General features: G+C 38.9%; 1 protein-coding gene across 1 annotated transcript in view; it reads left to right on the plus strand.

Annotated features, from left to right (window-relative positions):
* The window catches only part of PCNT (pericentrin), a gene marked incomplete in the record, with an annotated part of 2,997,294 nt that overhangs the window by 364,487 nt on the left and 2,610,384 nt on the right, over nucleotides 1–22,423 (plus strand). The window contains 1 exon segment of the mRNA XM_044060288.1: nucleotides 16,787–16,882. Coding sequence (XP_043916223.1) covers nucleotides 16,787–16,882 — 96 coding nt within the window.

The following is a 22,423-nucleotide window of genomic DNA, read 5'->3' on the forward strand; positions in this document are numbered from 1 at the left end:
CACACAGCACAATGGATCTCTAATCCATCCTCAGTGGCTGGCAGTTGCTACACCTGACCCTGTGGCAGATAGGCTTCTGATCCCATACAGACACCTTTACATTGAAGACATGCCCAATATCCTGCAGGAGGCCAGGAAACCTAACATTAGAAAATCATACCTGTCTAAATGGAAAAGGTTCATTACTTGGTGTCAAAGTAAGCAGCTGGAGCCACTTACCAGTGACATTCCTCTAGTGCTGTCTTGTCTTATTTGTGTGAATTATTTTAGACTGTCTTGGCCTACTCGTCTATTAAGGCACATATGTCTACTATCTCTGCATGCCTACCCATGGATCCCCTTTTGGCATCCAGACTGCCTTCGAAGCTCTTCCTCAAAGGGGTCCTGCATCTCAGATCCCCCAGGAAACCTACTCCTCCATGGGATCTCAACTAAGTACTGGAGAAGCTTGCACTTCCACCCTTTGAGCCAGCTGATCAAGCTTCCCTAAGGATTTGCACCTGGAAGACAGTCCTGCTAGTGGCCATCACTTCAGCCAGAAGGGTGTCAGAGCTCCAGGCACTAATGACTACCCCTCCTTTTCTTGTCTTTCATAAAGAGAGGGCTACCCTCAGGACAAACCCATCTTTTATGACCAAGGTAGTCAATGACCTCTCTCTCAATCAGGCCATCCACTTACCCATTTGTTCTCCAAACCCACAAGGAAGAAGTGAAAGGGTACTTCATTCCCTGGATGTTCACAGATAATTAGATTCTACCTCCACAACACCAAGCCTATCAGAAGGTCCAACCAACTTTTCATGTCATTCCGCCCTCGTGTCCAAACAGACTATTTCCACTTAGATCTCCAAGGCCGTTACCTTCTGTTACCAGCACCATGGTAAATCACTTCAGGGTACAGTAAAAGCCTACTCCACTAGAGCCATGGCATCCCCAGGTGCTTTCTTCAAGGGCCTGAACACCTTCTCTGTCTTGGAGTCAGCCACTTGGTCTTCAGTTCATACCTTCACCAAGCACTAGAAACTAGACTACATTTTTAGGTCCAGGGCAGGATTGGCTAGGGTTGTCCTGCATGGATTTCTGGAATCTGCTTCCATGCCAACCACCCTTTCTCAGTGAGGTTTGGCACTCAACCATATGCAGTATACTGCAACATAGGAATAGAAGGACATAGAAAAGTTGTGTAAGAAGTTACCATAACCATAGATGTCCTTCTTTTCCATGTTGCAGTATTCCTATCCTCCCTCCTTCCCCTCTTATCAGCTGTGTTTCCCTCTCTGGATGGCAATGACTTGGCATTTCCCTATTGGGACTGGCTTCGACTGGATCCTTCAGTTCTGAGGGTTGGTGCGTGCTGACATCACTTTTGTGGCCCACGTACTCTTTCTAGACCTGATGTCTTGCGCAACTAGGAAGGACTGAAAGCTTTTGGGTACTGGCTATATGTACACGAGACTAGAAAGGTAAAGCCATATGCAGAATACTGCAACATGGAAGAGAAGGACATCTATGGTTATGGTAAGTTCTTACACAACTTTTCTTTCTCCCATAGTGCCACTGAGACATGGTTTAAGATTGTAATGCCTTCTACACATTTAGACCAGCGACTACACATACAGGACTAATGGTGGAGATGTCTCGATTTATGTCAATAATGTACATGCCTTAAGGCTAGTCAAACAGAATAATGCATTTGAGCCTCTGCATGTTCAAATCACCATAGGAAAAATCCAATACCACTTCATTGCAAGGTATAGGTACTCCCTATATGACCCAGGAAATCCATACCATGTATTTAAACGTATTGGAAACACTCGCCATCCAACCCAGTGCCATATTCATGGGCGACTTTAATTACCTCACTATTAACTGGGAATCGTATATGACACCAAACTTGCAAGCACAGAGATTCCTAGATTTTATAAACACGAACTCCCTGGACAAAGTTGTCAGTACACCAATAAGAGGTGCAACCATACTGGATCTGGTCCTTAGTAGTATGGGAGAATGCTGCACTCCCCCTTTATAATTATTTCTCTGATAAGGTCAGACTACAGTGTGATGCCCCTCCTCTGGGCCAGTAATCAGTGAGCCTGAATCCTTACCATTGACACTGGTGAGGGACATTCACTTGGAACAGATGTAGATGCACACAGTATTTCCAGATACAGCTCTGTGCATCAAGCACAATTTCCTTTAATAACACACAGGGAACACACTCTGTCTGGGGTCTGGGTCCCCCTTCTCAGTCTTTCTCTAGGCCTCCAGTAAGACTCCCCACTGTCACAGCTGTAGAGTTGAATCCTCAACCAAGTGTCCCAGGCCATATCCTTCACCACCCTCTCTGTGAAACCAGTGCTCTGTGTTCCTTCTCCAAGTGGCTGACATACACACTTTGAGATTTGATTTTCTCACACACACACACCTGGGAAAGACTGCCATAGATTTACTAGCTATACCCCTTTGCCCAGACTGCAAGGTAGATACTGCCACCAGGACACTCCAAAGCCGGCTACTCTAAGGCTCTTTTTACAATGGTACCCAATTATACTGAGTAAAATTAATATCTGTACAAACTGTACAGGATTTTTTTTTTCAGAGACTCTTCATTCTATGAGGGAACATTTTAAGTGGGAAGGTCAGGACTTCTGATTCAGGAAAAGGCTTAGGGGGTTTTTTTTTTTACTTCCCAACATAGGCCTGGCTATACCCTGTGTGTTTTGATAGATGGGAAAGAAAGTCTATACTTCTTCCACCTTGGCTATGAGGGCTTTGAATTGCCAGTTTTGAAATATCAAAATATCAGAATTATCTACTTTCTCAACTGAAGTCTAAGGTAGATGCTCTGGCGGAGCAGGTAGAGGAGTACAAGATTTAGTACATGTCTCTGAACAGACAGGTAAGTATTCTTTACAATGTGGGGTTTGATGCTGTACAGGCCTAGGTCTAGGGTGCCTGGTTGAGGGATCAGAATTTATCTGACATGTTAAGACAAAAGGATTTTGGATGCTCCTTTACAGTCCTGATGTGTTGTTTGGTTCACCTGTTGAGTCTTGAAGGAAGGCTAAGTCTATGCAGACTGTTAAAGATTTTTTGCAAGTCCAGCCTCGTTTTTTAGTAGGAGCCTGCCTGCTAAGGGACTACACCCCCTTTTATGAGTCACAGTCTAGGGTAGATCTAGGCGTGGCGTGGTGAGAACCAGAGCAGAGCTCCTTCAGGCCTGAAGAAGGAGTTCTCCTGCACAATCTTCAGGGTGAGGCAGGGGGGGGTTCCTTTAAGTCCTTTCGTAAACAGGCCCATCATTTTCTGCCTCGCTTGTCTTCTTGCACCAGCATGGAGGGGAGGCACTCTTCAGTATCTGCGTTTTTGAGCTGGGGACTTCACATTATCATTCTTTCTTGCCTTGCCCTTGGCTTATCTACTGCGCCCAGAGTGTTCGACGAAGGTTCACTCCAGTGATGTGAGCTCTTCAGGCAGGCTAAGATCTTTCAGATCCTCCTTATATGGATTGGATTGCGACGAAAGGGCCCCAACTTCTTCATCATTTCTTCATTTTTTGCAATATGTGATAGCAGTGCCTGGGGTATTCTGTGAGCGAAATAAAGTCAGTCTAGTACCCTCTCAGGACATGTGCTTTCAGGGTGCTTTCTGGTTGTGACAGCCCCAGATGCAGCTGACCCAGCTTTTTTGACCCAAAAGAACTTTACTTTACTTCCATCGTCTCCATCATCAGTCTGTCAGTGCAGGACAAGGACAGACAGTCCTTCAAGCCAGGGGGCATCTTGTATTCTGGTGCTTCAATGTTGCTTCTAATATAGAAGGAAGCTGCAAGTATCTCAAAAAAATGTATGGAAAATGTATGGACACAGCACTGCCAGAATTTGGACACTGTCATTCAAATAATACCTTGCATTTTGGTGGGCTAAAACATCAGATTCTAACGACAGATGCCCTCAAAAAAAGCTTGGGGCTCATCTAAATGGAAAGTGGGTACAAGACGTATTTGTTGGCCTGCCAGACTTCGCCACATCATCTTGAAGGGAGATGTGTTTAATCAATTTCAATTAATAGCTTTTTCCTTTTACTAGTTTACTTCTTCACAGTTGTTTCACACAACAACACACAACTACATCAACGGTATCAACAAGCAAAGGGGGACATTCTTATCCTCTATGCAGACAAAAGCAATGATTTGTGGGAGACTGCTTCACAACTAAATCTTTTACAACTAAATCTTTTCTGCCCGGGGCACAGACTTAACAAGACTGTGTGAGCAGAAATTATGGATCTACAATGAAGGTGGAAATCCGTCATGTATTTCAGAAATTGACAGTGTCCGCCAGGAGAACAGTCATTTACTCAATGTCAAGCTTCACTCTCTTCACCTGACAGCCTGGCATATTCTGTTTTTTAAACTGGAGGGATCTCAGCTGCCCAGCAAGTTTGAATGTTAGTGTTTGACCAGTGCAGTAAGGTTTTCAGGCGTGGCCACAGTGTCATCAAATATAAGTACTCTGAAAGGTTAAAACCTTCTCTAAAAGACCAGCCACAATAAAAGGTTTAAAAATATTTAATAATTAATAATAAAAGAACATGAAAATACTAAATATCTATTTGCAATAAACACCAGCCAGAGTTTCAGTTTCAGGAAATAGTAAAATAACACACATGAATAGATTCACACAGATACAGAAAAACAGTACATAACTAATCACACTGTATTTTCTCGACCTGCTTACTAAAGCGAGGCAAGATGAAGTAGGTGAGTGATCCTTCTGTGTTTGGTTTCAAAAGCAAACTGCTCTGAGATGTCTGTCTCATCTAGCATTAAAACATTTCCGTCCTGGATTACAGAATGACATCACATACATCTGGTCATCTGACTTCTGGTTCCCAAGCGCCCCCCTTTACTAGAAATAAAATCAGAATCTCATGCATGTATGTGACCATACACATAGAGTTTTGTTAAGATGTGTTATAGCATCTGGAAGCCATAAAACCATTTCAACCCTTCCAGGGTAGCAATTAGTTGACTGCCAAGGACAATAGGGAAGGATTCCTAGTCCTTTGTTTTTATAGACATTTCTTCTCTGGCTGGAATCAGAACTGTAAGATACAGTCTTTATGGACTAAACCAGGTAATTTAATTTCAGGATATTTTTCTAAAAGTTAGCTGGGGCTGAGCTTAACCTCTTGTCTTCCAGTGTTCTCTGTTACAATATATAGATTTAATCTGTCAAAATAGCACAGTCTGACATACATGTATGTTTCTTTTCTGTCCAACAGGACCCACTGTTTGTACATTTTCAACGCAAGCACCTGTACAAATCAGTTTGATATACAAATGACATAAAATTCTTTACAGCACTCCAGCTAGCTATATTGGCATATGTTACACATCCACTGCCCTACTTCTCCTGGCATAGCTGGCAATACCTCACATCGTCACATACACAAATGGTCTCTTTTGAAGTAAAAATAAAACCTGGAACCCCATCTCACCCTAGGATATTCAGGAAGTTCTCTAAGGCTAACTTCCTACTAAGTGATAACCCGGCAAAATTTCAAGCCCCCTTGAACTCTGGAAACACTGCTCCCTGTGCAGTACTGTTCATAGAAACCACATACAAGCATGTTAATAGCTGCTTAGAAGCAACTGTGTACCAACCAGGAAGAAGTACAGAACTAACTCAAAAAAACAAGTCACCCTGGTAGAATCACAACATCATTAAGCTGTGTAACAGAAGGAAGAAAATCAACTCAACATTTAGGATGTGCTACATCCAGCAGGATAAAGGCACTCTCCTCAAACTAAGCAAGCAACTCGGTGGATAAATAGTCTACCAAAACCAAATTTGAGGTAAATTTGGCCTTCCAGTCCAAGGACAACCTTGAGACATTCTTTAGCTATGTCCACAGCCTTAAAGGCAATACATAGTGTGCAGAACTCATGGCAAATGGAGCCACCTATACTGAGCCAGAAGATGTAGCAAACCTACTGACCTACATTTCAGCTCCAACTTTACCCCTCTCTCCCCATCAACCTTTCTTCAGGAAATACCATCAAACATAACTTCCCCTACTATCACTAGAGAACAAGTACTTTGTGTCCTCTCTAAGGCCAAAAACACTGTATCAGTGGGCCCAGACAATAACCCAGGATCCCTCCTAAATAGCACGAAAATAATCTGTCAGGCCGTCTGGAATTGGTATAGTTTTCAAACAGGTTTTGTGCCTAATGAATGGAAAATGGCAACAGTCATCCCTCTGCACAAAGGTTGGCCATCTACAGATCTTGGAAACTACAGACCCACAAGTCTCACTAGTCTTGTATGCAAAGCCATGGAAAGAATTATCATGGAAATGATCAATAAGGACACAGAAACCTCCAGACACTGAGCCCAACCTAATTTGGTGTCATTAAGGGCAGGTCATGCCTACACAACCTGGTGGACTTCTATGAGTAGGTCATCAAAGCAATGGATAAGGGTAGAATTGTTCACATTAGCTATCATGACATGGCTAAGGCATTTGTCACAATCCCCCACTCTTATTGTTAAATTTAAAAGGTTAGATGCAAACTCTTATGTAACCTGGTGGATGATCATCTGTCTCACTGACAGGACCCAGAAAGTTAGAAGTGGGGAGTCCACATCTACAAAGAAGTCATTCACAAGCGGAGTCCCTCAAGTATCGGTCCTGGTATTGCTTCTCTTTGGCATTTACTTCTCTGAAGTGGAGACCAATGTCATTGTCTTCTGGCTGGCTAAATTTGCTGATTGCAAATTAGGAGCTGTCATTGAATCACCCACGGACGCAAATGTTCCCTAGGAAGGGCTGACACAGAAAACAACTGTTGCCAGAGCAGTGCCAAGAAGTGCATGATAGTATTCTTTGGGAAGTCATCCACCCCTGATAACGATCTTATTGACAACACACCCATAAAAGATGATCCAGAAGTCTGGGATTTGGGGACACACACAGTTAATCTAGGCTTTGACCATCACAGGTCTACAGCAGTGAAGAAATCATTCTGTGTTGTGCAGCTTATAAACTAAGATATGGCATCTAGATCCAATGCAGTCATAGTTTCACATTAATTAGCATTCATCAGACGTTGCCCCCTTTGGAATATACCTAACCAGGCATATCCATCAACTGGAATGTCCACAGAGGTTCCTCACTAAAAGAATACAGGGTGCAAGTAACATGTCCTATGCAGACCGCCTCAAGGCTCTATTTTTTATTCTGTCTCCTGCAGGCAGTTGAGGGGAGATTTATGCCTGACATAAAATGCATTCAGACCTCACTCTGATGCTTCTGCATATCCACAAAACAAACAGCAGCAGACTTGCCCATTATATAGACTTGAGCCTTAACTGTGATATAAATACAACCTGCTATGTATCCCAGAGACTACCCCTTCTATGGAACAGGCTCCCCATGCATGTGAAGCAGAGTTCCTGCGTAACCCAATTCAAGTGTAACTTGGATAGTTGGCTGGGGAACAGAAAATTCATCCCTGGTGTGGCACCTATGTCTGTAATGGACACAGGCAGCCAGTAGACTGTTCATCTCACAGGCCCCTACTTATAAGTGTTTTACCTCACAAGCCCCTGCTTACACTTATCAAGGTTACCAGAACTTGTTGGAGATTTGCGATGCATTGCTAGGCTTAAAAAGGCCCTTGTGGTTGTTAGCCTGGTAAACACCTATGAACCTAATAAATTGAGTTCTTTCAACCTAATTCAAACAGAACTTCAGAGTCAAGTACCCTGTTAATATAAAATAACCAGTCAGTGAAACTGACAACATCACAACGGTTGTCAGTCACAAAAACACCTCATTGAAACACCAAACAAACCCAGAACCTTAGGAATAATTTAAAATAAAGTATGAGCAACAATATATGTAAAAATACTAATGTACAAATAAAAATAAGTTTGTTTAGGGAATTTTATTATCTTCTTTATGCTCTTATCTTGAGGACACTAGATATTGAGGTTAAATCATTCAAACCAAGTTCTTGCATGTGCTTCATATAAGCTGACATAACCCCTCTTTCACTAAGTTTCTTTATAGTCTATAATGAAAAATATGAATCTTCTGAAAGAAGTACATGCCACAGAATGCTGATACAGGGCATTGCTGGGTTTCTTCTTTTCAATATTGTACATATGTTCCTAGATTCTATTCCCCAACCTTCTGATAGTTTTGGTGACATAAGGAGGTACAGGTGGTCAAATAAACCACCCTTTTAGTGTCACATTTCACATGCCGTGGACAACTGATGGCCTTTCCGTATCCCTCAATATTTTTCTCTTTGAGATTTTGAGAAGAATCAAGATCCCAAGTTCTTTTAGGAATACACCTGCCATACCAAAAAAGAAGCATCATTAAAGGGACAAATGGTGCCGTTTTCAAGGCTTGTTAGTGACATGTCATTTGCTGAAGAGTTGCACCTCTAGGTGACAATGTTGACTGTAAGGGGATATTTTTCTGTTAGTTAAGGTGAATGATGAAATGTTGCTGGTTAGGAGTACTAAAATCCACCCTGGTCTAGGTAGACTATCTGAAAACCCTTTTGACTTCAAAAACAAAACATTTAGTGCTTTAGATAGTAACCAGTCCATTGTTCTGCCTTTCAATAAGGATTCATTAAAAATTGTTTGCTTTCTTAAGAGCTTGAGATCTTTGTTTTTTTTTCCCTGCGAGCTAAAGGAGAAATTAGGAGAGTCACTTATGGTGGCCTACAGTAAGGGCAGAAGTGTAAAGAATTTGCTTTGGAGTGAAAAAGGCAGAAGCCCTGCTAATTCCTTCTGTAATAAGAATAAAATGCTTAAGTGTTGGAAATGCAAAGAAGTATATTAATGACATTAGTATTGAGAGATATGGTACGACCATCTGTTGTCTAGTGCATATGAATTATGACACTAAAAGGCTGGTCTGTTTGGCCACCTGCCCTGCATTTTATGTTAGAAAACTATCATAAGGTTGTGGGATTAAATCTGTAAATATGTATGATAGTAAACAGAAAAAACTTAGCAATGCCCTGTATCGGTATTCTGCGTCATGTATTTCTTTCAGAAGGTTCATATTCTTAGTTTTAGACAGAATAGATGCTGGTAAGAGGGGGTGATTTTGAGTCCTTTTAGAAATATAAGGAACTTCTTTAGCATCTTAAGTTAAATGCATGCAAGGGACCTCGTTTGAATGATTTAATCTCAATATCTAGAAGCCGCGGTGGTACAGTGGTAGCATTGTTGCCTCACAGCAAGATGTTCTCCTGTTCAATTCACGGCTGGAGTGCCTTCTGTGTGGAGTTTGCATGTCCTCCCTGCGGTCGCGTGGCCTCCGAAAGACGTGCGTGAATGGGTGTGCCTTGGCTGAAGGTTGGGCGTCGGGCTGGCAACTCGGCACCATAAAAAAAGTCTACTGCCAATCATTAGCGGACCGGATTTCCGCTGTGGTGACCCCTAACCAGAAAAAGCCGAAAAGACACACAACATCTAGTATTGCTAAGATAAGGGTATGTAGGAAATAACAGGATTCCTTAAACTTGTTTTTATTTGTGAACTATTATTTTTACATATATTCATATTTATTGTGGCATGTATTTAAATTCATAGGATTCGGGGTTTATTTTGTGTTTTAGTGGGCTGTTTTTGTGATTGACATCTATTGTGATGTCATCAGTTGTTTGAGTTATTTCATTGGTTGGTTATTTTAAGTTAAGTGAATGTGTTAAGTGAGTTTTAACTTTGAAGAAGTCCTGCTTTAATTAGGACAGCTTTGTTTATTAAAGGCATTTATCATTTTCCACCTACCTTTCTTCTGTTTTGCTTTCCAGAAGCCCTGCTGTGTTTCTACAAGTAAAATTGTGTGATTTATACAGTTTGTCACATTTTCTTTGCTGCATTGTTACTAAGAAAATAACTACGTCTTTTACAGTTTTTCACAATGAATATTTAACTTTTTTGCAAAATTGATTTCCCACAGCACAGAAAGCAAAGCATTTATGGAGTGTCAGTTTGCAACTGCCATAGCAACTTTTATTTTTTTTCATAGTACTGAGCCCCTCCAATATTTATTTTTTTCTGCATATTTGCACTCTTTGGCTTGATATCATCTCTGGGGTTTAATTTCGGCTTTTAAGTATCACTGGCAGACTAAGTTTTGGGCTATGTTGCACCTGAATGGAAGTGATAAGTATTATACTAGTGGTTAATACACAATTTTGACCTTCTAAATACTTAAGAAGTTTTATTGAAAGTTGAAAAAACCCACTCTGAAGAAAATGTGGGAGAAAATGACAATAACTTAGTGTGTAATCCTTCACATAGACATTTAGATAAGTAATGAGTTAGAAGTCCTAAATAAAGGACTTTCTTTCATACCCACTACTAATAGTAACATGATAGACACTATTTTAGATATCAAATTGTTTGCTCGCAACTTACAGTTAAAGTTGCTATTTAATAATGATGCTAGCAACATACGACCAGTACAGTTCCGTAAACCCAGTGTATTTGTTCCCAATTTACATCCATTAGTGGATGCGTTTTGTAAAATGGTTGAAGAGGATATCTATTCTACATCAAAGAAATCCTTTGTTTATTCTAAGAAAGGCAATTTAACTTTTAGACAGAAAAAGGCCTTAAATAACCTTAAGAATGACAGGAACATTTCAATCAGACCAGCGGACAAAGGTGGGTCGTAGTGTTAGATAGAGATGCCTATAATTGTTATATGAAGGAAATGCTGAGTGATATTACATTTTATATATCTATATTCATGCAAGTTGTTACATGTTTTAAGGGTATACATCACATTGGATGATTTGAATAGAAGTGGGACAATCACAACTGAAATGTATAACTTTCTATGGGATGAAAATCCACTAATTCCGACTATACAAGGATTACCCAAAGTTCATAAAGATCCCCTACAACCACAAGTGAGACCCATCGTAGCAGGCAGAGGTTGTGTTACTGAACCCTTGTCGGTGTATGTAGAGAAAATATTAAGACCAGTAGTAGACCTGAATCCATTTATTCTTAGGGATTCTAAACAATTTTTGTTGGATCTGTACAAGGAAACCGCAAATCTTTCTGATAACCTCCCTTACCTGTTAGTTACAATGGAAGTTAAATCTCTTTTTACTAATATTCCCAACCATCTAGGTATAGATAGTATTCAGCAGTACTTATCACACTACACCGATATGGTAGCCATCAAGATAGATTTCATCTGCCTGTTGTTAGAGACAGTGTTAGAGAATAATATATTTTTTTTAATGATGATTTGTTCCTTCAAAAGGATGGCGTAGCTATGGGCACATTTTGTGTCAATAGCTACGCCAACCTTCCTATGGCCATGTGGGAAAAACAGAAGCTTTTCCCTTCACCTGTTTATAGGAAACATGTCATATTCTACAGACGTTTTGTAGATGATTTGTTTCTTCTTTGGACTGGTAGTGAGGATGACTTGAGCAATTTCTTTGAAGAAATAAATTCATTTACTAGTTTCTTGAAATTTACTTTGACAGTTTCAGCATGCAGTATCCCTTTCTTGGGTGTCTTCATTGAACGTCTAAGCAATGGTAAACTTAATACAGTTGTATACAGAAAACCTTGCTATAAAAATACATTATTACATAGAGAAAGTATACACCCTAGATATGTTTTTACTAATATTATTAAAGGTCAGGCAATTCGGGCATCTAGGTTAAATCCTATGCAAGGTAACTTTGCGACGGAATTGGCAAGCCTCTACGATAATTATTAATAAGGAAATATAGAGTAGATGAAATATCTATAGGCTTTCAGTGTATAGAGAACCTTAGATTAGATAGGGCATGTCCTTATTTTTCAGAGCAAGGTAATGAACATTATACTGTAGAAAGTAATACTAATAATGTTAATGCACCAACACAAAAAAATCATTATTTTACACATGATTTTCATCAAATTAGAGATATCTTGTGTAAGCACTGGAATGTTTTAACAGTTGATCCTAATATTAGAGAAATTGTAGGTGAATACCCACAGTTTTCATTTAAAAATAAGAATTTACATACACTCTTATGTTATACAAACTTCACCCCTTTTCATGAAAATAAAAACTATTTAGGCACTAAACCCTGTAATAAATGTAATTTTTGTTCATTTATATGTGATTCGAACATGTTTATACATCCTAATACAGCTCAATTTTTTAGTTTTAATGTTAGTGCTAGTTGTGATACGGAACATGTAGTTTACCTCGCATTATGTTCTTCTTGTCCTGCCTTCTATGTCGGTAAAACCGATAGAAGGCTAAAGGACAGAGTGAGGGAGCATCTATATCGGATCCGTATTCAGTCAAATACAAATGCTTTGTCTAAACATGTTTTAGAAACCAATAATTCACATACTCCTAATTTTTAGTTTTATATATTAATACACCTAGTTTGAGGGGAGGGGACCTTAGGAACCATACCGAAAGAAATTAAACTAACTGGATTATCAGACTGCAAGCACACATTCATCCTGGTCTTAATGATAAGGTCCCTTTAAGACCAGCCCTCAAAAGCAGGAGGCTTCGTTTTAAATAATCTTTAAATATTCTTTATTTTATAATAAATTGCTTTAATTATGGACTAACTAAATTTTATTTATATATGTATTTTTTTTATGCTCTAGTGATGTTTATTATTATACAGTATTGACGTTTTAAATATTTTGTCTTTACTTAACTTTTTGTATAGGTGTATATTATTATTTATTCATTGCCCATTTAATATGTATATGAACTAATTATGATGTCACCACTTAATTTAATAAGTAATTGAAGGTGTTCTTGAATATATATAAGGTGTGTCTTGAACTGCTTTATACTTTTATGGTTTGAAGAAGCCACCTTGGCGAAAGCGCTTACCGGATATCTGTTAATAAAAGATTTGTTTTTTTTTAATGAAGTTGACAGTATTTTACTTTACTGGATTGGATTCCTCGTATATCCTTGGTCTGAAGAGACTTGTTGTATGCTGTTTGCTACCCATCTACATTATTTTGGTCTGAAAAGACTCTCAGTGTATGCTGTTTGCTACCATCTGCATGGTTTTGGTCTTGAGCAGTTTTTTTATTTTTATGATTTTATTTCTTTGTTCTTTGCTCAAGAGCGTATATTTTCTTCCTCAAATTTCCTTGGACAGGGAGTGATTTAATGGGTCTAGGCTAGAGGTAGGGATGGGTATAGCTTTTTTTGGTATTATAGCATAGATACTTAGTAAAGGTGTACTTTATGTCCCGATGCATATTGCATGGTGATCTGATTATGTAACTGTGGAAGAGGCATTTTATATGCTGAAATGCTAGAGTTGTTGCAGTGGCTGACTGTTATTTGGATCATCAAGTTTTATTTATTGTTTGTGTTTAATTTGATGAAACATTTCTTTTCAAAAGCTTTCACAGTGTCACGATTTTGTTTAATATTTTACTCTCTAAATTTTTAATGTTATGCTTATGTTTTTCATTAGCTAGTTTACTGATCTCATGGTGCTGATTGCATTATTTTATTTTGGGCTTTTGATGTCAGTGTCAGGATTTGTATATTTAGAACTAGTATTTATGCTGGCATCTCAGCCTGTGTGTTGGGCTATATATATTTTGCACCATGTTTTCCAGCATCAGGTCTGTCAATGTTGAGGAGGCACTGTACTTGCCATCAGTGCCAAAATCACCAGGCACTAATGCATTGGTTCCCAGTGGTGCAGTATCCTTCAAATCGCAGTGTTGGCTGCTAGTCTACAAGAAAAGCCTGCTTCTGATCCTTGAGCCTTTACACCTGTCACTTAGCAGCATTTCAGCGATACTGCAGACCTTCTGGGTCCTTGGACTTGACAACTGCAACAAAGAGGATCTCTACTTCCTTTTAAAACTCTCTTCTTCAAAGAAACTTGAAGGCAGTCAGTCTTGCATTGTAGATTTAGAAGAGAATGCTGACTCCCTTGCATCTCAGTCGCTTAAAAATTAGGGTTATGTGCAGTTAATGAGAAAATAGGGGACTGGCCTACTGGTCAAGGATCCTTCCTTCAAAGAAGGCTGCCAAAGTCCTGTATATCTGCCCAGTAATCCCCTTGTGCGATACCTATGCTGGCTTACATCCAGAAGCATGCACCCAAAATTTATTTATTTTGTGTTTGCTTACCAGGTTTATCCAGCTGGGTTTAGTCAAAAAACACTTTCAGAGGAGGCCCGAAGAGAAAAGCTCCAACATATACATTCAGTAATATACATGAACACACATTTAAAAAAAATAAACATTAACAGTTGCACATACATTTGCTAATTAGATTAGATTACATTCATATGAAAGTATAGCCAACTATTAAAGTATAAAATATACTTTTGCATTTGTAGTTGTTGAACACTGAGCATTTGAAGAGGTCTATTTGTGGGTTTGTCAGATAGACCATGTGCTTCGAAATTCAGAGAAATGGAAGGAACTAGGGTAGATCAGCAAATGTTGATATTTTAGTGAAGAGGTGAGGTGTAAAGCAGTTTCAGAGGCAGAGATGGCTATCCTAAGGTTTATATTAGAAGTATAGAGGTGAAGTGCTCACAAAACAATATATTTAGCTGGGAGATGCTAGTAAAACTATTCATGTATTGTTAGACTAGTTGAGGGGTACAGGATTCCGAATGAAGAAAAATTAATTGATATGCTAGTCTGAAGATAACAGTGGCATATATCATGGAGATGCACAGGAGCAGAACCATTGATTTGAAAGATGAAGTTTTAGCTGTGTGAATAAGTTTGTGTTACAAGTGGAATTTAGTGGTAGTAAGATGTGGTTCCATAATTTCTCTTTATTGAAATATTGTAGCTAGAGTCACCTATAGTATTTTATAATTTCGTTATAGTGATTAGTAATTTTTCTCAAGCGTAAGATTCTGTTGGGAGAGTAGTGGGTGTATTAAGTCATTAAGGGCTTGGCAATTTTCTGGCTTAGCGTTGTCTGTGTATTGTAGTTGGCTTATAAAGAGCTAGGTGGTTTGAAAGTTCTAACCAGTTCCCTGTTGTCTGAATGTTGTGTACATCACTGGGGAAGAAGCTGATGCCATTAATAACACTGCTGGCTCCTTTTTTCCTTGTGAAAAAGAACAGAAAACTAAACATTTATCTACTCTTCCTCATATTTCCTTGGACAGGGAGTGATTTAATGGGTCTAGGCTAGAGAGAGGGATGGGTACAGCTTTTTTTGGTATTATAGCATAGATACTTAGTAAAGGTGTACTTTATGTCCTGATGCATATTGCATGGTGATCTGATTATGTAACTGTGGAAGAGGCATTTTATATGCTGAAATGCTAGAGTTGTTGCAGTGGCTGACTGCTCTGCTTGTAAATGTTAGTTTAGGTGTTACTGGGAGAATCTTGGCTCAGAAAAAAAGTTCATTTTTTTCTGCTGTCTGTAGGAGTGAGTATTTGTGACTCTGGGGTTTTGTGATAGACATCTATGGTAACTATTGAGGAGTTAAAAGGAAAAGCTGTTAACTGTTAATGAGCCAGCTGACAGTTTAACTACCATCTCCTATTTGTCTTCCCTTGCTGAAGATACGAGAATGATGCCAAATGTGCTGTTGTGGTGAGCACCTTAGAGAACTGCACTGTGCAGTACTTGAGTAAAAGGTCAACTCTGGAATAACTGAATTAATTGCTTATCTTTGTACTTTGGTCAAAACCCGAGGAAGGTCTTTCTCAGATATCTTTAGCTTATGGTTGCACACAGGTGATAATTCAGTTTTGTGTGCATCGCTGTTTTAGGTAGCTATGATTGTAGTAACCTAGATGGGACAATATCTAGTTTGTTTATTACGCTGTTTAAATCTAAGCAGTAGTGCACAGAATGAGAAGAACACACAAAAATGAAACAGAATGCATGTTAAAACTGGTATTGAGAATAATACTAATACTGATACTGATTAGCTAAGCCAAAATACTGCTATTAAAATAAATGAAATACACAGGGCTTATTGGATGCCTTAAAGCCAGTAATCCGTGAGGATTCTTGAAACCACTGTAAGCTTTAAAGCTGGGGATATGTTAAATAAGAGTGAATCCTGTCAAATAAGAAGGCATGCACTTACAACTGCCTGTAGCCCTTGGGTGATGCATTGTAGGACACAACTGGGATATTAAGGCTTGAGTGACTCTCTCTTTGTGGAAAAATAACGTGCTAGTTCCCTGTGTATGATGTTCTCCATATCTGGGTGGACATTTCCAACAGTTTTGAAGATGTAGTCTTGAAAATTACAGTGGTAACCGGACTAAACAGAATTGCATTAGCTGTTCAAAATGGCCTTGTAATCTTCCAGTAAGTTTGTCAATGGTAGAATGTTGGCTTGGTCAATCATTCAGAGTTTATCAGTAGATTTGTTTTTAAATCTGTGCTCATTCATTACTCTTGTAGACATCTGTTTGTGCAGTCAAGCAGTGACGATAATGTAGAATGATTGAGTGTAGTTATTACTACTTTGCAGTTAATAGAGGATACAGAAGAAAATGTACAGCATATGCAAAAACTGTGTTTTTAATACATTTATGCTGAAGTAATGGATGTGGCAGGAGAAGTAACTGGAAAATATGTATGAACAGTTTTAAATGTGCTGGGCATGTTGGTAAATAATTGCTTGCTGTGATGTTTACCTTTCTTTTGTCATGCAATAAATGTGAGCTCTATGAAATTTATAAATCATTTGAAACTGAGTAATAGATTTTGCATTCTTAATCCCATTTTTTAGCTACAGGACTTGCACGCAGAGATGGATGAGAAAGTGAAGCGATTGCAAGGCAAATTGATGGAGGAGCACAGAGAACAAATTGGATTTGTGAAACAGGTCTGCTTACTTAGAAGGCACTTTTTTAATTAAATGTCATTGCCTGAGCTTAACTGTTCTTGGTAGATACTGTTTAAAGAGACAAATGGAGAAGAGCTTCATTGAGTAATTGTAGAGGCAATTGTGTACCAGTGTTTTAATTGTTTACACTCAGCACTTTTTGTTAGCTATAGTCCTTGCTGTCTCGTGGTAGGTGTAGTTGTCAACACTTCTTTTACTGAAAGTTACATTTTGGAGTTGTTAATTTAACAGCTTGTTATATACTTGCTTAAAAGTTGCCCAGTAAGAGAGTGTCTTGTCTGCCCATTTGTTGCAGCTTGAACACTGTGGCTACATCTTCATCTCCCTTTTGTAACTGTCTTTATTTCCATTTGTCCCAAACCCTTTCAAATGCTTCAGTGATTTTTCTCCGCATTACTTGTTCAGGCAGTTGATCCCATATATCCACCACTGAACTGCATAACAATGAACGTGCAAGCAGTTAAATTGCATTATGTGACTGGGCACATCATGAAGAATAAAAACCACTTAGTATAGTGTGTGTTGTTTGAGGTAGTAACTGTTGTATGTAGGTGTGAAGCTATGCAAAGTTCCATATTAATTTTGCCATGCTGTTTTTGTTAATTTATGAAATGCTATCAGTACAGCACTTTCAAAGGTGTATAACAAATGTTACACATCCCTTAAGCCCTGTTACAGTGTGGTATAAGGGAAGGGACGTTCCTTCAGTAACATATCCTCATTCCTTCTCTGTCCACTGATTTACAGGTGTTAGTCTGTAACTTAATTAAATTAGGGCAGTACTTAAGAACTGTCCCTGACTTTTTCCTTACTTACTGTCTGTGCGACAGCACTCGCTAAGTGCTTTACTGGCTTTCAAAGCCAGTAAAACACATTGTGTTTTTTTTTTTTTTTGTTTGTTTTTTTTTGTAATTGGTAGTTCATATAGTAGATAAGAACTCCATGCACTACAAAGATTTATGATTGAGTCTCAGTAATTATAAATTGCTATTGTTTGTCAACACTGATGCCAAATTTGAATTTCTTGGCATACATGTCTTGACCTCTTACCGTGGTTATGATCAGAGACTGATCATATTCCTCTATATTCTACATAACATGGGAAATGCCAAGCATTGGTTATGTAGCTGTTAAATGAAAAGTATATATTTGCATAATTTCATTAGTATTTAAAAAAAAACATGCAACTTGTAAAATGTCACAGTGGATAAAATGACTATTGATTTATGCATAGCATGCTCAGTTTCTGACCAACTTTTATTTTTTAACAAAATAAAAAAAAACAGTTTTGTTTATATAAAAGTAAATGCAGCATACTATGATATTTGTTTTAATTTAGTAGTACACGCGTCACAAAATGTATTCACGTTTTATATGTATTAACTGGATAAATTAATAGATTCAGAAACTGATATGTTTTGGTTACAATCCTAGCCAAAAGCATACAGTAATATATTAAATGTGGGCTGTGTAATATAATAAAATATATTCTTAGATTTGTAGAGTAAGTCCAGAAAACCATTAATGAGCTTTACATATACTCCCAAGTTGCCTCAAAGCACTGTCTGGGTTGTAAGTGACTTGATCAAGGTCATGCAGTAAGCAAATGCAGCTGCCAAATTAAAACAATTAAAAACAAAAATGCAGTACACTGTGCTGCTGAATTTAAAAAAATACCAGCTGTAGCCCACCATACCCAATGATAAAAGTGAGTGTGCACGCAAGCATACACGTCTAAATGAAAAATTATAGCTGAAGGCGTAATAGAGTATAGTGAAAATAACGGTAGAGTCTTGAGAAATCTAGGTGCATAAAGATGTGAACTTTTTAAAATTGAAAGTTATAAAAGTATATGTTAGCCTCCAGCTTCAAAACGGCATCTTGCACATAGTTAAGACTTTTGAGATCTAGGGGATTAGAGAGCAAAACTGTTTTATCTCCTCATACAAAAGATCACCGTATTGTAAAACTAAGATGCTTTAAGATTTAAATGTTAATACCGGTGACCTTCATGTTCATTCTTTTGACTGGGTCCTTTTCCCCACCAATTACTCTGTTTTTTTTTAAGATCCAGTGGTCTTTGCTAAGGCTTGCAGTGATAGCATGCTCCGGCTTTATAAAATCATCTGGCTCTTGTCTGCCAGTTCTTTTTTACCAGTTGCACATTTGAAATTTCAGGCCTTGCACAAATTTATGAAAGTCTCTTGCTTTGTAAGCCTGCTTCTCTGGCTATAAGCGTAAGAACTGGGTAGCAGAGTGATGCAACATGAAGGACCATTGTAATTGCCAGAGGTGCAGTCTTGCCATCTAGAGGTGCTGAAGGAAGAGAATTCTGGTTTGCTGTGACAACAGGAGGATAGTAGTAGCTTGAAGCACCTCAAACTATGATTGGCTGGACTATCCTACATGTAACCTCTGACATAAGCTGATGGTGTGTCAAGTATCAAAGCTCAGATGATAGATGAGATTGTACCCCTTCTGGAATTAAGTCAGTTGCTAAAAAGCATTCTGGATTCAGGAATTGATGAGCTTCTCAACAACCAAGGGTTTGAGCCACTGCCATCACTCTGCCTAAGTGGATGGTAAGGGGACTGTAGCTGGCACTTAAGGCTGCATCATTGGGGGATGCATTCCATACTTTTAATGCTGTCTAGATCCCTATTTGTCATCCAGAGTTAGAGTTCAAAGCCAACTTTTGTGATCCTGGGAACAAGTTGATGAAATTCCCCAGCCATTGGTTGGGGTATTCAGGATGGAAGTCTTCTCTTCCCTGGCTTCCTTCCAGGTTCAGTAGGGTCTAGTGGTGTTTTTGAAGTGGATGGTTTTCTGACATCTTGTGTATGATAACTGTACATTTATACTTGTGTAGAACTGTGCATGAGATTCTAAAACTGGGGAGGGGAGATGGTACTCTTCCTCATACCTCATCCTGTATGAGGTGAGAATACAGAACCAGCTGCATCTGAAACTGGCAAGAATATTGAGTCCCTGCTCCCATTTAGCACCAGTGAATAGCCCCTTCTTTGGTAAAACCTTGAGACTGATGATAATACTTACAAGTTAAGCTCATGCCCCCCCTCCAAAAAATGCATAAATATGTATTTCAAAAAGAAAATGAGTGAGACTTGGATCATTGTACTCAGAGCCTATTAATAAGAATGTTATTCTGGTAAATGGAAGCACCCCAGCTCTGTGTCTGCAACCTCCAAAAAAGTGTGGATGTTTTTCAAGCCCTCACCTGAATGGATTGAATTCCTTGTCAGGCATTCTAGAGGGTATCCCCTGTGTAATTGTTTATTATTTTATGCATCATATGTCAAAGGCCACATTTTCCTACTCTACTGTAAGATGTTGCCCAAATATTTGGGCAGGTCTGAGGGCAAGAGAGAGTGATACTCTACAAACCTGTGATTTGATGCCCCATCCTATGGATACTGGGGCATGGAAGACCTTGTGGGACCCAGTCAACCTTAATCCCTTGTGGGCCAACCAGGTTGCCCAAGATGGATGAGTCTGCAGGTCCAGCAACAGCTGTCTTGACTACAGTTGGTGTTGAGAGAGGCATTACACAGAGTTTGCTATGGCTAGGAGAGTTATCAACGACTGGTGGACTGTAGGTGAAGCCACTTTTGAACATGTCTTAGAGCCTTTGGGTCCTTCTCCAAAAAAGAAAAAAATGCACAGAGACAACTTGCGGTTTTAAGCAGAGCATTTGATAAACCCAGACTTAACTGTTGAAATGGATTATAGATTGTGTTACTTAATCAGAATAGAGTTGGTGTGGTAGAGGAATTTAGTTCTATGTATACCATTTCCTGGTCCTAGATGGGGGGTGGTTTCTGTCCCATTGATGACAGCTACTTCATTTGGCACTTCTAATACATTTGATTTCTGAAGGTGATAGTCCAAGATCTGATAGGCTTGCTGGTGTTGATCTCTTAAATACTTTTGCTAAATATGATGGATGGCTTTTAACATGTCAGGTTTGGGGTCCACAGAGGAGATTTATTTGATTCATGCTTTGTGGACATCACTGCTGGTAGTGTGTTGTCATTAGGGCTTAGTTCAGCACCTAGGTATTTACCAAGTTTTTTGCTTTTGTGGCCAAAGTCTTGCAAGAGAAGGCTCTCCATTTGATCTACCTGGCCATGTCAGGAGACTTCCTGATCTTTGGGACTCTCTTGGCTGCAGTCTTGGGAGACGGCGTAAACATTTATCAGAAGAAGTCCTCTTGACATTATTTTAGATTGTATCCTTTGATAGTGGAGAGCAAGAACATTGTTCAGAGTGTCATTCTTGCTGTTAAGACAGGGCCCAGGAAATCTTTTCTTTTTGGCAGCCTTTGTGAAGATGCATTGCAGGATCCAGGCCAGGATCCTACTGTGCCTTCTGGACTTCACTGCTGCACAGGAAGTCTGTGCTTAACAGGCATTGGACTGTTAAAGAGAGACACCATTGTATTAGCAGTGAAAGAGTTGCTTATTTGGCAGCAGGTCTTGGAGGTATCACTGCCTGAGTGGTTCATATCTTGGGGAAAGTGAATGAGCTGTGAGACTTTCTGAACCACTTCTTCACTGTTCCAGAACTGCAGGATCATTGGCTGTGTCACAGAAATGTGATACTAAGAAGATCAACATGTTTGCTAGTCTGAGCTCAGCTGTAGCTAGGACGCAGTGAAGTAGCAGTAGATGAATTCTTGATCTTGTAGCAAAGAAGAATTATGTACTCATTCCTGCTGACCCTATACCTTTTTGCAAGATTCAGAAAGTAATTAACATTCCTCCCTGTGGTGGCCAAGAATGTGGTGATGTCATGCTGCTTGGTCTTTCTCAATAAGGAGGCTTTATCATTCCAAACTATGGATGTTCTAAACAGGTAGAAAAACCACTAGCTCCACCTCATGTTTTTTTAACACGTTTATTGAATTGTCACTTAAGACATGGGCAACATGTTCACAGTTACAAACGTTCTACATCACATACATTCTTCTCTACAGTTATCAGTCCAATGTTTCATTAATTCCTGCCTTCCCTTAAACCTCACTCCTCCTCTAAAATGTTATTCTGTATGCATTGTTCCCACAATTTCCATTTTTGTTCTGTGCAAGTTGTTTTTAACCTTTTCTAACAGTCCCACTTTCAGGTATTTTATCTCTGTTAAAATATTCACTGCTTCAAGTACAGTTGGCTTATAATTGGATTTATATTTTCTTGTACTTGATTTTTTTATTTTATTAATTAATTTTCTGTACATTGGTTTAGATTTCAGTTTGGGAGAATTATCTAGAACAAATTAACCTTTATAACCACATGATCACTGCACATCAACAGTGGTAACACTTGACTTGAAGTAACAGTAATCTCTTTAGGAGCACAGTGCCTAATGTGGTCTGTTCCCTGGTAGTTTATTTTTACAATCTGCAGCAGTTGGTGTTCCTGAACATATGTTGTGAATAATTTCCTTATTAATGTTGTTTAATCAATATTATTGTATTCTGTTTCTGGGAAGTCCCCAGCTAAT

Source organism: Protopterus annectens, chromosome 2.part0 (genome assembly GCF_019279795.1).
Source record: "Protopterus annectens isolate FY-2018-M chromosome 2.part0, PAN1.0, whole genome shotgun sequence".
Lineage (NCBI taxonomy): Eukaryota > Metazoa > Chordata > Ceratodontiformes > Protopteridae > Protopterus > Protopterus annectens.